Source organism: Pseudopodoces humilis, chromosome 8 (genome assembly GCF_049639895.1).
Source record: "Pseudopodoces humilis isolate 2021_Gansu_Grassland_sample_001 chromosome 8, ASM4963989v1, whole genome shotgun sequence".
Lineage (NCBI taxonomy): Eukaryota > Metazoa > Chordata > Aves > Passeriformes > Paridae > Pseudopodoces > Pseudopodoces humilis.
This window is the reverse complement of record NC_142207.1, coordinates 21,186,547-21,200,738: the sequence shown is the minus strand read 5'-3', so window position 1 is coordinate 21,200,738 and position 14,192 is coordinate 21,186,547. Positions and strand designations below refer to the sequence as shown.

At 44.4% G+C, this 14,192-nt stretch overlaps 1 protein-coding gene across 3 annotated transcripts; it reads left to right on the top strand.

Moving 5' to 3' along the window:
- Positions 1-2,106: 2,106 nt before the first annotated feature.
- Positions 2,107-12,698, top strand: CHRNA1 (cholinergic receptor nicotinic alpha 1 subunit). Of its 3 annotated transcripts, none has more exons than XR_001331244.2 (10): positions 2,107-2,291; positions 4,027-4,172; positions 4,323-4,367; positions 4,807-4,916; positions 5,157-5,352; positions 5,971-6,208; positions 7,252-7,475; positions 8,756-8,995; positions 10,918-11,693; positions 11,811-12,698. XR_001331244.2 is itself a non-coding variant. In XM_005519815.3 (9 exons), the coding sequence occupies exons 1-9, from the start codon at positions 2,249-2,251 to the stop codon at positions 11,047-11,049; spliced, it is 1,374 nt and encodes a 457-aa protein (XP_005519872.1). In that variant the 5' UTR covers positions 2,107-2,248; the 3' UTR covers positions 11,050-12,698. The 3 variants fall into 3 exon arrangements, 1 of the variants encoding a protein (XP_005519872.1); XR_001331245.2 differs by having other exon boundaries at positions 10,918-11,177; positions 11,590-12,697; XM_005519815.3 differs by having other exon boundaries at positions 10,918-12,698.
- Positions 12,699-14,192: the final 1,494 nt, after the last annotated feature.

The following is a 14,192-nucleotide window of genomic DNA, read 5'->3' as shown; positions in this document are numbered from 1 at the left end:
CTCCCAGGTTGGGGGCTCGGCTGCAAGAGAAATAACTCCTTGCTGGGGCTGCAGACTTCCAGGGGCCCCCACACTGGTGAGATCCGAGAGCCAGACCTTGTCAGGAGGGACAGACGCTTTGGCTACCAAGAGCTGTCATCTGCTGGAGTGTGGTAACACGAACCTGGCAGCCCTGCCTGGGGTGGGCAGGAATGCTCTGAGACCCTGAGAGGATCCGGAGGGCCGTGGTCAGCATTCCCACAAGGCCTCCATGCAATTGTATCTCCACAGCAGCTGCCTGGCCTGGGATAAAGGCTGGGAGCAGTCAGACGCGGGTTTGAAATAAGATCGCTGCAACAATGGGAGCTGCCAGCCACGAATGGGTCAGGAACAAGGCCAGAGTTACGTAGACAGAGAGTTTTCATTGGAGGATAAATGTAAATGCAGAGGCTGAATGCTTAGTGGAGGGGGTGGGTGAGGGAGGGTGATTAAAAAAATAATTAAAATAATAATAAAGGCATCCAGTGTGAAATACCAAGCCAGCTGGCAGACAGCACAAAGGCTATCCAGCAGAAATAGAAAATACATCTGGTGTCACCCAGAGGCAAAGCTAAGAATGGTTTTTGTGGGGAATGTTTTCTGGAAAAGGGAATTTGGAACACTGTGTATGAATGGTTGTGGCAGGTCCCCCAGTGCCATGTCCTATCTCCACGTGGCAGCTGCCTGAGAAAAATGCAAGAACACCATTAGCATTAGGCACTATATCCCCAGGACACCACCCCAGAATCCTGAGATTTGTGACTCTGGGACTTCAGTGACAGACTTCTTTGGGGGAGAGAGTGTGTGTGTGTGTACAATCAATTGTATGAAATTATTTAGCAGACTAGTTTTTCTGAATACAAAGAAAACTCTGCAAACAGACACTCCTGTGGCACTCAACTCCATGGCAGACACACTCTGCAAAGAAATGTCTTGGTTAAGCCTGACAACTCTATGTTTACTTCAATGCCCTCTAATTTTTTGCATGGGGAGAGCAAGTGAATCCAAACCTGCCTTCTCCAGATCAGATTTGGGATTTTACACACCCTACCAAGGCTCTCTCTTTAACTTTTCTTTCAGACTGACAGTTCATACTCTCTATTTGTTCCAGGTACAGAAGCCAATTTGCACTGTGGATGTTGTTGTCATTTTCTCCTGGGCCTCTTCCAAGTCTTTTGAAACCAGATGACCTGAACTGCGAAGAACATTCAGAGATTTATAGTGACATCTTTCCTGTTTGCTTCATCTCCTGTCCTAGAAACTGATGGACTTGCTTTTCTTATGCTGCTGAGCACTTCACAGGACCATCTCTCTCAAGGTTTTGTTCCTGAGTGATATTGTTGAGCTCAGAGTAGATAATCATGTATATATGAGGTAGTGTGTGTATATATGTGTGTGTATATATATATATAAATTTATCCACTGTTTCTTGTTTTCTTTGCTAGCCTGAATGACTGAGTATTATTACCAAACACATCACTTTTCACACCTTTCCAGGTGATTCATGGCAATAAAGAGCAAGCTCTTGCACACCCTACAGAAATCCACTGGATCTGCCCTGCTGTAGAGACAAACCAGTCACGTTTGTACCACTTGAGCCTCTCAGCTCAGTAAGGATAGAGGTGGCTGCAGCCAGGAGGGTGGGGTGTCTTCTCTTAGTTAATAGCTTTCAAGGTGGGGACTCTACCAGGAAGTCCTGGTAGACTAAAAGAGATGGATCTGTCTTGAGAATGTTTGTTTGCTTCTTCAAAGATTTCCCATCCCTCTATGAAGCCAAGAGAGTGGCCTTGTCCCAGCATGCCGTCTGTACGCTGGTGGGGACATATCAGAAATAAGTGACTGTGCCTGTTTTGTCTCTGAGAAACAAAACCTTCAACCTGGCAAGTTGCTCTGTTCACAAAAATGTTTCTGAGATCTCACCAAGATGTTCAGTTACTTACAGATAATCCTTTCTTAGTTTATTTGTGTGTGTGTTCATTTAGTTAGTCAGAGATCACATTGATACTTAGGAAGAAAAATGACCTTCTGTAAACTGCAGGAGATATTTGACGGGTGAAACACACTGTGCTCCCATTTCCAGCCTGGTGGTGCAGTGGCCCTCAGCTGTCATTCCCAGAACAGGTGCTGTAAATCAATACCCTGATGGGGATATTTCAGCAGTACAGCCCCCTCTGAAGAGACCTCAGAGGTGCTTTGAGCCTGTCTCCATCTGTATGACTGCGGCAAGAGGATGATGAAGGTCCATTGTGTACTACTCCTGCTCATCTCCACAGGTAAAGGTGTTCCAGCCATTGCCTTGAAGGGGGGTTGTCTCCTTCCAGAGCGTGTGGGACCAGGGCTTTGCACATACCTCAGCATGAGCGAGCGTGTGTTCCAAGAGCAGCCTGTCCTACCGGTAAGGTTTTATGAACACACCAAGTCGTTTAAATGAAAGCTTTGGAGTGCAGTAGTATCTGCTCAGATATTTGTAATTTCAGTCAACAGATATTTTGAGTGGAGAAGTTTGTGTTTAATTGTTTTTCTCTCTGCAATTGTGTTTCATGCTCCCATTTGCCCTGGTGCTACATGTATTTCAAAATATGTGAAAGGATCTAGTAAGCATGGCTTGGAATGTGAAAAATCATTACAAGAAATTTCATTAAGTTGTGGGGTATCTGACAAGGAGGTAAAATTGATTTGCAGCTGCATGTGTTGTACTGAGATAATTCTTTTTAAAATGTCCCTTAAAAGAATAAATATTTTGTGATCCTAAAAGCTTTTCAAAAATTTCAAGCAGTATATTAAATTCCTACCAAGCCAGCCTACCAGAAGGGAGAAATGAGAGAGGATTTTAATTGTATTAATAAAGTATAGAGCTTCGATTAGATGTGATGCTGTGATCATAACTTAAAAATTGAAAGATGTCTCCTGGCCACCCTCGCTCACATCCTAGCAGGGGAAGTAAATGGTGCCTGTCTGCAACAGACAGGCTTTCTCATTAGTATCCAAGTATTTTAACATAATCTCATGGCAGAACAAGGCCAAGGCAGAATCCTTGGCAATCTCAGCTCAGCTACATAAAAGGAGTTGGTGAAAAGTCAGTTAGGAAACCAGGGGAAATCCTAGCTTAGGTTGGAGTCAGCAGCAAAATTCTTGTTGACTTCTGTGGCCCAGGATTCAGCAGAGAGGGGGAGACAAGGATGCAATCTGCCAAAAATGCTTGCAGTGAGGCTCAACTGTTCTGCTCCCTCTCACTACCTTTAAGGGCAGAGACATACAAAAACATCCCCAAACACCGCTTCCATTTGCTTTCCTCCGCTGTGAAGAAGCTGCAATCTGAGGACACTGTGTGCCTGCTTCTTCTGCCACAGGCTCTCTGGAAACAGGGCCCATCTGCTTTCCAGTGCCTGTGCTTCTCGGCAGCGCAGAGCCACGCACAGGCACTGTGAAGGCTCCACTGGAACAGGGTTGCACCCTGCCATTTACATTTGTGCAATTTTTCTTCCAAGGCTCTTTGGCACAGCATGGCTAGGTCATGCTGGGCAGCCTGTGGGCAGAGCTGTCCATGAACCTACACCACACAGGGAGGGGTTTCTTTCTCTCACCCACCTGCACAACCTGAGCAACTCCCATGGTAGAGAGGAGCTATTGTTCCACTTAGATTGAGGATGCAAGGAGTCTGGGTGGTGATGCCTTCTCAATGACTGGTGTGCTTCGCCTTCTTTAATGTTACTGTCACAGGAAGGTCTGTGGAACTGAAGGTGGAAAAGGCAACATCAGAAATCCCTGAGAATGGATATTTGCTGTGTTTAACTGCCCATAAGTACTGCATGTTAAACATGCACAGTTTCAGGCTGGAAGACTCCTAATGTTCAGTCTGATGTTCATGATCCTGGTTGGAGGTCCCTGTCACAGGGAGGCCTTGGTGTTGTCCCTGCACCAGCGTTTCCTCCACGCCAGCCTCAGACTGGCGGTGCTGTCGCCTGCTCCCTGCCCCTTCTGACTGGTGCCACCCCTGCTGTTCTGCAGCTGGGCTGGCCCTGTGCTATGAGGACGAGACTCGCCTGGTGGAGGACTTATTCAGTAACTACAACAAGGTGGTGCGGCCCGTGGAGGACCATCAGGACGCCGTCGTTGTCACCGTGGGGCTGCAGCTCATCCAGCTCATTAGCGTGGTACGGTATGAACGTGGGTAATGTTGAGCCACTGGCTCATGTGGTGGTGCCAAATGGTGTCCTTTTCCTAAGGAAACAATTTTTATCCTTTAATCCTGATGCTTGCTGATATTCCCTTCTTTTTTTTTTTTTCCTTTCCTCTTTTTTAAGGATGAAGTAAATCAGATTGTGACAACCAATGTACGCCTGAAACAGGTAACTAAATATTCTTAACCATGTCATCTAATTCAAATAAATGCACTGATCACAGTCAGGAATTAACTACACTGTCATACTTTCAGGGGCAACTTGGACAGGTGGATCAGGTAGAAGAGCATTTCTTTTTACTGAGATCTTAAGAATAAAGTGCTCTAGATGCTAAGAGTCTTAAGAAAAGCATTTGGGGTTGGATTTCAAACAGTAGGCTTCTGATATATTTATCTTTGTATTATTTTCTTTTGGGTTTTTTTAGGTTTTTTAATAAGCTTCTTAAACCAAAATTTAAGTTAGTGTAAAAATGAGCTGGTGGTCCCACTCCCATATGTTTATGCTTACCTGCATGTCCCAAAGCAAGGGAGGAACTGTTTCTGGGAAATACTTAAACTAACCCCAGTGCTGGGAGAGGATCTCAGGGGCTGAAATCTTCCATCTTTAGCAATGGACAGATGTCAACCTCAAATGGAATCCAGACGACTACGGTGGCGTCAAAAAAATCCGCATCCCCTCAGATGATATCTGGCGGCCAGACCTTGTTCTTTACAACAAGTAAGGGGTGCCAGCTGCGGAGGGAGGGAGGCAGGGAGGGAGTGAGGCAGGAGCTCTGCCTTGTGGCACCACTCTGATGAGACAGTTTTCCCATGACATCCCCAGCGCGTACGATTTCTCAGAGTAAGCTTCTTCAGGAGCAGGCGCAGGAGTCATTTGACCCACAGCCAGAGAAATCCTTTTGTGACTGTGTTGATTATGCTGCCCATATTACTTTTAATGTCCTTGTTCCTTCTGCAGTGCAGACGGTGATTTTGCCATTGTAAAATACACCAAAGTCCTTCTGGAGCACACAGGTCTGATCACCTGGACACCACCAGCTATTTTTAAGAGTTACTGTGAAATTATAGTCACCCACTTCCCATTTGACCAGCAGAACTGCAGTATGAAGTTGGGAACATGGACATATGATGGTACAATGGTTGTTATTAACCCGGTAAGCAAGGAGTTTGTAATTGGAAAAGCAGCAAAGACCTGTACATGTTTTTAAGAGAAATTTCAGATTTAGAATGGAATATGACCTAGTTTTGACTGGAAAAAAACAATCAGACCCAACCTGTAAAACAGAAAATTCTCATTTGTAGATCTAGCAAAAAATTTCCTGGTTTGGCTCCTAAATTCTGCATACATATTATCCCTGTGCCCTAACAGTCTCCTGTCTGTCCTCTGGCAGCTTTGCACCACTTTTTTATGGTGCTGCCTGTTCTGCTTCTGTTTGTTTTCTTGGTTTTGGGGTTTTTTTGAGGGTGCACATTTTCTCTGCTCAAGACTTTCCATTGCCAAGGACTCTTTCCCTGTCCCCTCAGATATGTCTCCTATCTGTAATATTTTTCAGTCTACTGTCCCTGACTGTTTCTGTAAAATATTTAGTTGAATGCTGTGTAGAGGCTGTAATCTAAGACAAAATAACATAGACAAGAGTTGTTTACTCACAAAAAAAACCCCACAAAGTGCATGAGTTACTTGGAATCCTGTTCCTGAGCCAGACCTGCCAAGTTTTGATTTTGTTCAGAACACTTGGTATTAAGAATTTGTTTGGGTGTTTTGCTGCCAGGAGAGTGATCGTCCAGATCTGAGTAACTTCATGGAGAGTGGGGAGTGGGTGATGAAGGATTACCGTGGCTGGAAGCACTGGGTGTACTACGCTTGCTGCCCTGACACCCCTTACCTGGACATCACCTACCACTTCCTCATGCAACGCCTGCCTCTCTACTTCATTGTGAACGTCATCATCCCCTGCCTGCTCTTCTCCTTTTTAACAGGGTTGGTTTTTTACCTACCCACAGATTCAGGTATGTAAATTAATTCATCCTACTTCCATAGAAATTGCTCTTCTAAGAAGTTCCTGGGAAATTCCCAGTATTTGAAATCATCACTCAGCTTGAAGGCCGGTGCATACTAAAACTGGACATTTCCACTGAAAATAATGGCTTTAAATATTCTGCAAAGAAAGGATAAGTGCTGAGAACTGAAACTGTTGATAAATACGGGTGCTTTAAGTTCTGCAAACTAAAGACTTAGCTGGATAATTTTTATGTTTTGCCATAGGTAGATAGTGTGTTAGTACATCCTGCAGTTAATGAGCACACAGGGGTGACAGAGGCCTTTCTGCATCATGTCAGAGAAGAGGGCTCATTGCCTGCTCACACACACATCACCTTGTGTGGCACAGAGTAATCCTGACCTGTTTTGGCCTCCTTTGTCTCTGCTAGACACACTTGGGCACTCTGCAACCATTTCCTCTGCTTCATTGTTTTTGCCTCTTATCAGCTTTTCATGCCACTTAATCTCAGTGTAAGCCCCTTCTTATGAAATACTTTATGCATTTTTTTGAGTGGAAAACTTTATACAAAGTTGAACTGGATAAAAGAAATGTGTGAATAATGTCTTATAATTCAAATTTTGACACCCTCTACACGTGAGGAGATGTCGCAGAGCAACTGACCTGGTATCAGATGTGATTTTGGTCTGCTCTCTGCCCAGAGACAGAGTAAGAGAAGCAAACCTCAGGAGGCTGTAGAGCACTAATCAGGTACGTATGCTGCATTGTTCAAAATGCAGAGACCACAAAATGCTCCTAGCAAGTAAAAATATCCATCACCCACATCACCCAGTCACTCCTGGTAATTCCCACCTTAGTGCTGGAGCTGGTGCTGTTAGGTTCTTGGGTTTTCCCAGCCTACTTACTGCTCTGGATGCTGGCAGAGATGATTACACTGAAAATGCACACAGGTGTTTGTGTGAATAGCTCTCACCCACATCCTGCTTCTCAAATAAATGCTCTCTGTACTGAATGATAGGAGCAGCAATGATTTTTGGGGCTTTTTTATGACAGGTGAGAAAATGACTCTCAGCATCTCTGTCCTGCTGTCTTTGACTGTGTTCCTGCTGGTCATCGTGGAGCTGATTCCCTCCACGTCCAGCGCAGTGCCTCTGATCGGCAAGTACATGCTGTTCACCATGGTGTTCGTCATCGCCTCCATCATCATCACCGTCATCGTCATCAACACCCACCACCGCTCCCCGAGCACGCACACCATGCCCCCCTGGGTCAGGAAGGTGAGCTCTGTGGCTTGGCACACTTGGCTGGTTTCCACCAAACGCTCCATATTTTATTGGCAGGTTTTCTAATAAAAGTAAAAAAGAATTGGGGAAGTAAATGCATCATGTTAAAGGTGTCTAGGCACAAGAGCTAGTGTTTACTACTTAGCTGTGCATAAAGTCGGCAAGGTTGCTTAAGTGCTCCTTTAAGCAACAAAAATTGTTCACTGGGGTACAGTGTTGCAGGGAACAGGTGAGACAAAACATGGGCAGCTAAATGTAGGGAATGGAGAAAAGCAAATGTCCATCTGGACTTGAATTACATATCCTGGTCTAATTCTCCATCTGATTGCAAGGCACTGCTGCCCGCCAGTGACCAAGTCCACCAGCCTGCAAGAGTGTAGAGCATAAAAGCCAGTGGGAATACCTGAGTTCAGAATCCCATTTTGCAAAAGATGGTTTAGCAAAAGCTAAAAAATCTTCTCTGTACTTTTCCAGTATACAGTTGCCCTGCAGCCCTTGGACTATCCTTGCACAGAAGTCTAATGGTAATCATAAGATGTAGAAAAAATTGGTTGTCTGTCATTACAAGTTCTTTGCCAGGGAGACAGTATCAAAGATCATCTGATTTATTCAGCAATCCTTGCTGTTTTGAAGCCTGCCTGGGTTCATACTAAACCATGACATGAAATGAGGTTTTTCTGTGTATTTCTAATTATGCTTTTAAGGTTACAGGTTATATTGGATTCCCTCTGTAGCCCAAACAATCCCTGCAGAAGGGAACTTTCAACAGGAAACGCTGCATGTGCTTAACATTGCTCTGGCTGCAAGTCTCTGTCACTCCAAAGGAATTTACTGTAAACCTTACATACCTGTGTAGCAAACATTCATAACAGCGAAATCAAACCTAAGTAGCCAAGAGAGTTTCTTTGTAGTCCATTCTTTGAGTTGGATTTGTAGGCAATATGTTTGAAGTTAGATGGGATGGCTGGAGCTGGGTCGTGCTCGCTGAGGCCCTGCTCCGCGGCACCGCTTCCCGAGGGGATGCTGGGCGCACAGCAGCAAAAAAGGATTTTGGGAAGTGTGCGGCAGGCCTGCGGGGGACTCCCTCTGCCCCGGGCTGACAAAAGCCCAATGTAACTAAGGCGTGGGCAGGGACACAGTTGGAGAGGGAATCTGTAGCAGGCCCAGCAAGGGAGGCGATCTGGGAGGGGAGAGGTTTGTCTCTGTTCAGCACACAGCTGCAGCTATAACAGCCCCACAGACCAGCAACTGTCATCTTCTCCCTTTGTTTTCAGATCTTTATTGACACAATCCCAAATGTCATGTTTTTCTCTACAATGAAACGACCATCGAGAGACAAACAAGACAAAAACATTTTTGCAGAAGACATTGATATTTCTGACATTTCTGGGAAGTCAGGTTCTGTGCCTGTCAACTTCTACTCCCCACTTACCAAAAATCCAGATGTGAAAAACGCTATAGAGGGAATCAAATACATTGCGGAAACGATGAAATCGGACCAAGAAGCCAGTAATGTAAGGCACTTTTTTGTGCATGATTCATTTCTAGCTTTCAGGTTGCTACATCTTACGTTTTTGGCAAAATATCCCTGCCTTACAAAAACACTCCAAGTCCTGGTTTGGCTCTAGCAGTGGACATCTTCTCTGCTTAATGAAGTCAACAAGGAGCAACAAATAATTGTCCCAGATGTTAATTGAATATTGGCTCCCCAAAATAATAGAAAACGAAAAAGTGTTAGTGCTAAGGTTTTCTTATGTGATATCTGAAGCCATAGAGATGGAGTGTCTGTGAGTAGGAAACCAGTTTCAAGAACTGTAAGCAAGTTCCAAAACACATTTCTTCTGTCTCCCACTCAGGCATCTTGCCCCTGTGGTAAGATCATACTGCTATTGAAAACCCAGGAATCAAGCCAAACTCCAAAAGACTAGTAGTGTTATCTGAGAAGTGTTAAATGTAACTTAAAAATGGTATTTCCAGTTTTGATAAGGTTTTGTTTTATTCCTGAATACTACAAGTAGTTCCTCCAAATGAAGCATGGCATGAGCTACTCTGAATACTGACTTTTTCCACATTGCAAGCCAAAGGAAGGATAAAAGCATAAAGAGTCACACATGGCAGTGCTCCCCAGGAAAACCTAGCTCTGCCTCCTTCTAGCACATTCGGTACAATTAACCCCTCTTTTATTTCAGCTCACACAGCTTTTGCAGGAGTAATTCAGTCCTGGTATTTCACCTTCCTAAGTGGTCACAGACCTCTCCTGTTGAGCTGCAGGCTAGTTTGAAGACAGAGGGGTTCTCTGAGAAAATAATTTGACCCATGCTCTTGCAAAGGAGGTGCTTCCTTCCCACAGACAGGATTTACACCACGGTGTTTGCTCCTGTGACCAAATTCCTGGAGCATGTGAAATAGCTCTGGCTGTAGTCTCATGTTCCCTGTGAGTCCTTTGCCTCTCTGCAGACAAATTGTTGTTTTCAGCAGGACTGGCATAGCTTCAACATCTCTGGGCTTCACTTCCTCCTTGGCTTACAAGGAGGGTCTTCAGGTTACCAGCAAATGCCCCCTTCGGAAGTGGAGCCCAGCTGTTTGTGTCATCGGGGCACTATTGATATATCACTTCCAGGGGGTTTCAAAAGTCAAGTTCCCTAAATAAACCTGAAGGTTGCGGCTTCTGAAGGCTGTCCCTTCTCTGCATTCACTTCTGAACCACCTCAGAACAGTATTCATTATCAGAGTGTCCTCTAGATAAATTACAATAGCCTCTTCTACTTGTGGGAGAGCCAAGGCACAAGTAGAAGGTGCTTTAGGTCAGCACATGTCACTGCTTAAGGCGGACTTACAGGGTGGAAATCATGAGCCCTGCTGTACTTGGTGCCTTGCCCTCTGCATGCTCTTACTGTGCTGGGTTCCCACCAAAAGCATCCAGTGAAAAGGTACAGAGCAAGCGGTTCATGGTGTCCCACAACTGGAAAAAAGACTGATGGAGCTACCAAGAAGGTTTTGCAAGGCATTAGAGTGGTATGCAAAGCAGGGATTAGGGTTAAATTAATAGGAATTGCCTAGATATTTCATGAGAACAAAAAAGCAATGGAAAAACAAGTCAGTCGGGTCAAGCTAAGAGTTTTACTTTCAAGATTTTAAACTCACTTTCAGAAGCAACAATTGACCTAACAATTAAGCTTTTCAACATTTTTTTTAATGAAATTGTTCAGCAAATTGCCAGGGTTTCTGGTTAGTTTAGTGTTGAAACTCATATTTCCAGGTTGCTTAGGCTTTCTTAACCACTGGCCTGCTTTTGAGAAGAAAATGAGCATTTTTTGCATAGAAATAATGGCACCTATGGAAGAGCCTTCCCCTTGTTCAAGGCAGTAAATTACAAGAATGCTGTAACAAACAGGGCTCTGCAGAGATTTTACCATCTCCTTTGTTTCTTTCCCAGGCTTCAGAAGAATGGAAGTTTGTTGCAATGGTGCTTGATCATCTCCTCCTTGGCATATTTATGCTAGTTTGTTTTATAGGAACATTAGCTGTATTTGCTGGTCGCCTTATTGAACTAAATCAGCAAGGATGAATGTCAGTTGGAAACTATTTGCTACCCTGAACATCTGAAAGCATCATAACCATCAAAATCTGGCCAGTCTCTGAAAGGTTCACTGACAGGAATCAGTAACTGCTGGGAAAAAGCAGGGATAATAAAATGTAAGGCTCCATACTTAGCACTTCTGAGCTGCTGCTCAGTAGCATTTAATTGCCAAAAAGAAACATTTGCATTACTGGTAAACTTGAATGGCTGTCAGCCAAGTTTTGATCCATTTTACCCTTTATTAAAAATGTTAATGTATTAATAAGACTGTCTGACTTTGTAAGCAACAGATACTATTCCAGTGAAGTCAATAGCAGTGTAATAAGCTTTAGCTGAGCTGTAAATATGTATCCACCTTTAGCATTCAGGCTGGTTTTAATATCTGCTCTGTGGCTTTTGTATTAGGAGGGTCACTCCTCTGATAACACTAGATATAGCCCTCAAAATATCTCAAACTCCATGCTTAAGCACTTGATTTTCATGCACAAATCTGAACTGACTGACTGTCGTGCGTGACTCTGCCCATAGAAGCTTTTGCTGCAGCAAAGAGGAGAGACTCGTTCTTTACTGGGGGAAGGGTCCAGCCGATTCCTAGGATAATCTCCACATTCAGCCTGCTCTGGTCTTGGAAGGTTGGTTTCCACTCTGCGTTTGGAGTGATGACTAATGTGGGGGTACCTTCAAACTTGGGGGTGTTTATTTAACCACGATTCTCTCTGTTTCCCGAAACCTGTCCCCCGTGTCCCCAGCCCGTGAGCAGCAGCGTGCCCCAGCGCATCGCCGGGGAAGCCAGGGCTCTCAGCTGTGCAGCGCCAGGAGTTGCCAGAGCTTTGCTCAAAAGTTGAGCAGCAGCTCTCTCTGGTGGCTAAAGCAAAGCAGTTCTGCCTCTGGCCAAACACCGCCGGACTTGGGTTACTCCAGATTCGACGTAAGCAAGAAGCCTCTCTGCGCTTCCATAATGCGGTGTGGCAATAGCAGCACTGCTGCTTCTTCTCAAAAATAAATAAGGATAGGTGGGGCAACAGCGACAAGTTACTCATCTTTTCCAGCTGCTCGTCCAAGCCAAGAGCACTGCTTTGCTAACAGCTGTAAACAATTTGCCATGAGTTTAGTAAAATAATTGGTATTATATTAATGCTCCACAGAAGTGTGTCATGCCTGCAGAGGACAGGCATTTGAAGCACTACAGGGAAAACGAGGCACTTGAGTAACACTCCCAGCATTGCGTAGTGTTTGCTGGACAATGTTTTAGTGAGCTGCAGTCCTAAGCAGTTTGTCTGGGGTAATCGATCACTTGTAGCACTGTGCTCCGCTCTTATGGTTTAAAGGATGGTAATCTTTGCCTCCCTGGATGATCATTAACCCTGAAGTGAAGGCCAAAGATGTATTGCTGGGCGACACCTCTGCTGACAGAGTGTTCAGTGCAGCTGGGTTTGTCTCCGGTGGGAGTTTCCATCTCCCAGCCCTTGGGGAAAATCAGCAGCTCCCTGCTCACGATGAGCTAAGCTGCAGCATGATGGTGCCCGGAACTTAATTTGAGAGCCTGTGATTGGCACTAAAATTGACAGAACAATCCTCTTAGAGCAGCATGTGGTTGAATCTTAGCATTAAAAATAAACATCAAGTAACAAGATTCATGGTGAGCATCCACAGTATCTTTGTTCAGCTTCCCCTAGGCAGATCTGAGTCTTGAGGCCTCCAAATTCCCCCCATTTGTGTGTCACAGTGAGTGTGTGCACGTGTTTGCCTGCCTGTCTGCTCCTTCAGCTCTCCTTATAGATAGCTAGGTACCAGTGCTTTCCTTCTACTTCCTCAGATAAAGGTTTGAAACTATTTATTAAAAAATTTTCATTTGCGATGGTTTGACCTTACAGGCACAGCAAATCTTCTGCCTTTCTGTCACTTTGATTCTTGATGAGCTAGTTGTGTCTCAAAAGATGTGACAGCAGGCAAAAATAAATGCTAACAACTTCCCTTCTTAGGTTGCATATTCTGGGCATTGTACTCTGGCTCTCCAAACAGGGATCTCCAAGCATTAAATCAGGGCATCTTTTTCTTTTTCTTTTTTTTTTTCTTTTTTTTACTTTGAATACTTGGACTGTACCAGCCCCTATTTTCTCTTCCTAGATCACCTTTATGATATACTTTTCTTGCATACTACTTGTATGCCACTAAGATCCCCTGTTACCAGTATCCATCTACTGACAGAATACCCTTACTTACCTGCAGATTACCTCCTCTCAACTGCTACTGTCCTTTTAATGTCAGCCCCTGCTAAAGTAACAGCTTTGGAGGTTGTAAATGTTCTGTCTCAGTCACAGATAATCCATTCTCAATGTATAAGTATGTATAGTCTAATGATTTCTCATTTACAGCCCTGTAGCCCCACCTTGCAACCTTAACACCAAACTCACCTCTCTCCTACATGGGTTGAATCAGCAGCCCCAGGGAGATGACCCTGCATAATCCTCTGCAACCCACACATGCATCTCTGCTGCCTCATTGCCTTAAAAAGGCATATTTCAGCCCCGAGCTTCAATTAACAGATCTCATGATAAGCAAAGCAAGAAACAGGCATCACACACTCATTGTTAAATTTCTGTTTAAAAAGTATAAAAAATAATGACATATAAACACCATGGTGCTGAAGTAAGCAGACCTCATTTAAATTAAGGCAGACCAGGGGCATCTGGGTGGGAAGGTGTTGCTTATATATAGGTGCATATATATAGCTTCCTGGAATGTCTCCATCTCTTTCAGTTTCATTCTCTTTACAGTTTCTCAAACCATTTGTCAGTTAACTTTCCCCTTCCCATCAATTTAGCTAACCTTAGCTACCCTCTACTGTGCCATGGATATGTTGCTCTCAGAGGTGCAGCCACCCCCAACTCTCATTCCTCTTTGGCACTTGTGCTCCTCAGGAGACCTGACTCTTCTGAGAGGGTTATTTGAATTTTTAAAGTCCCTTATCTTGTAGCAGCTCCAAGGGAGCGGTTTCACCTCTGCATGAGTCTGTAATCAGAACAGGCTGCTGCTCTCCATCCTCACCAGACAGCTGAGCTGAACTCGATGTCCTTATTCTGTCTCTTCAGCCAGCTGGATCTTGGCTTTATAAAATGTAGTTGAGCTGA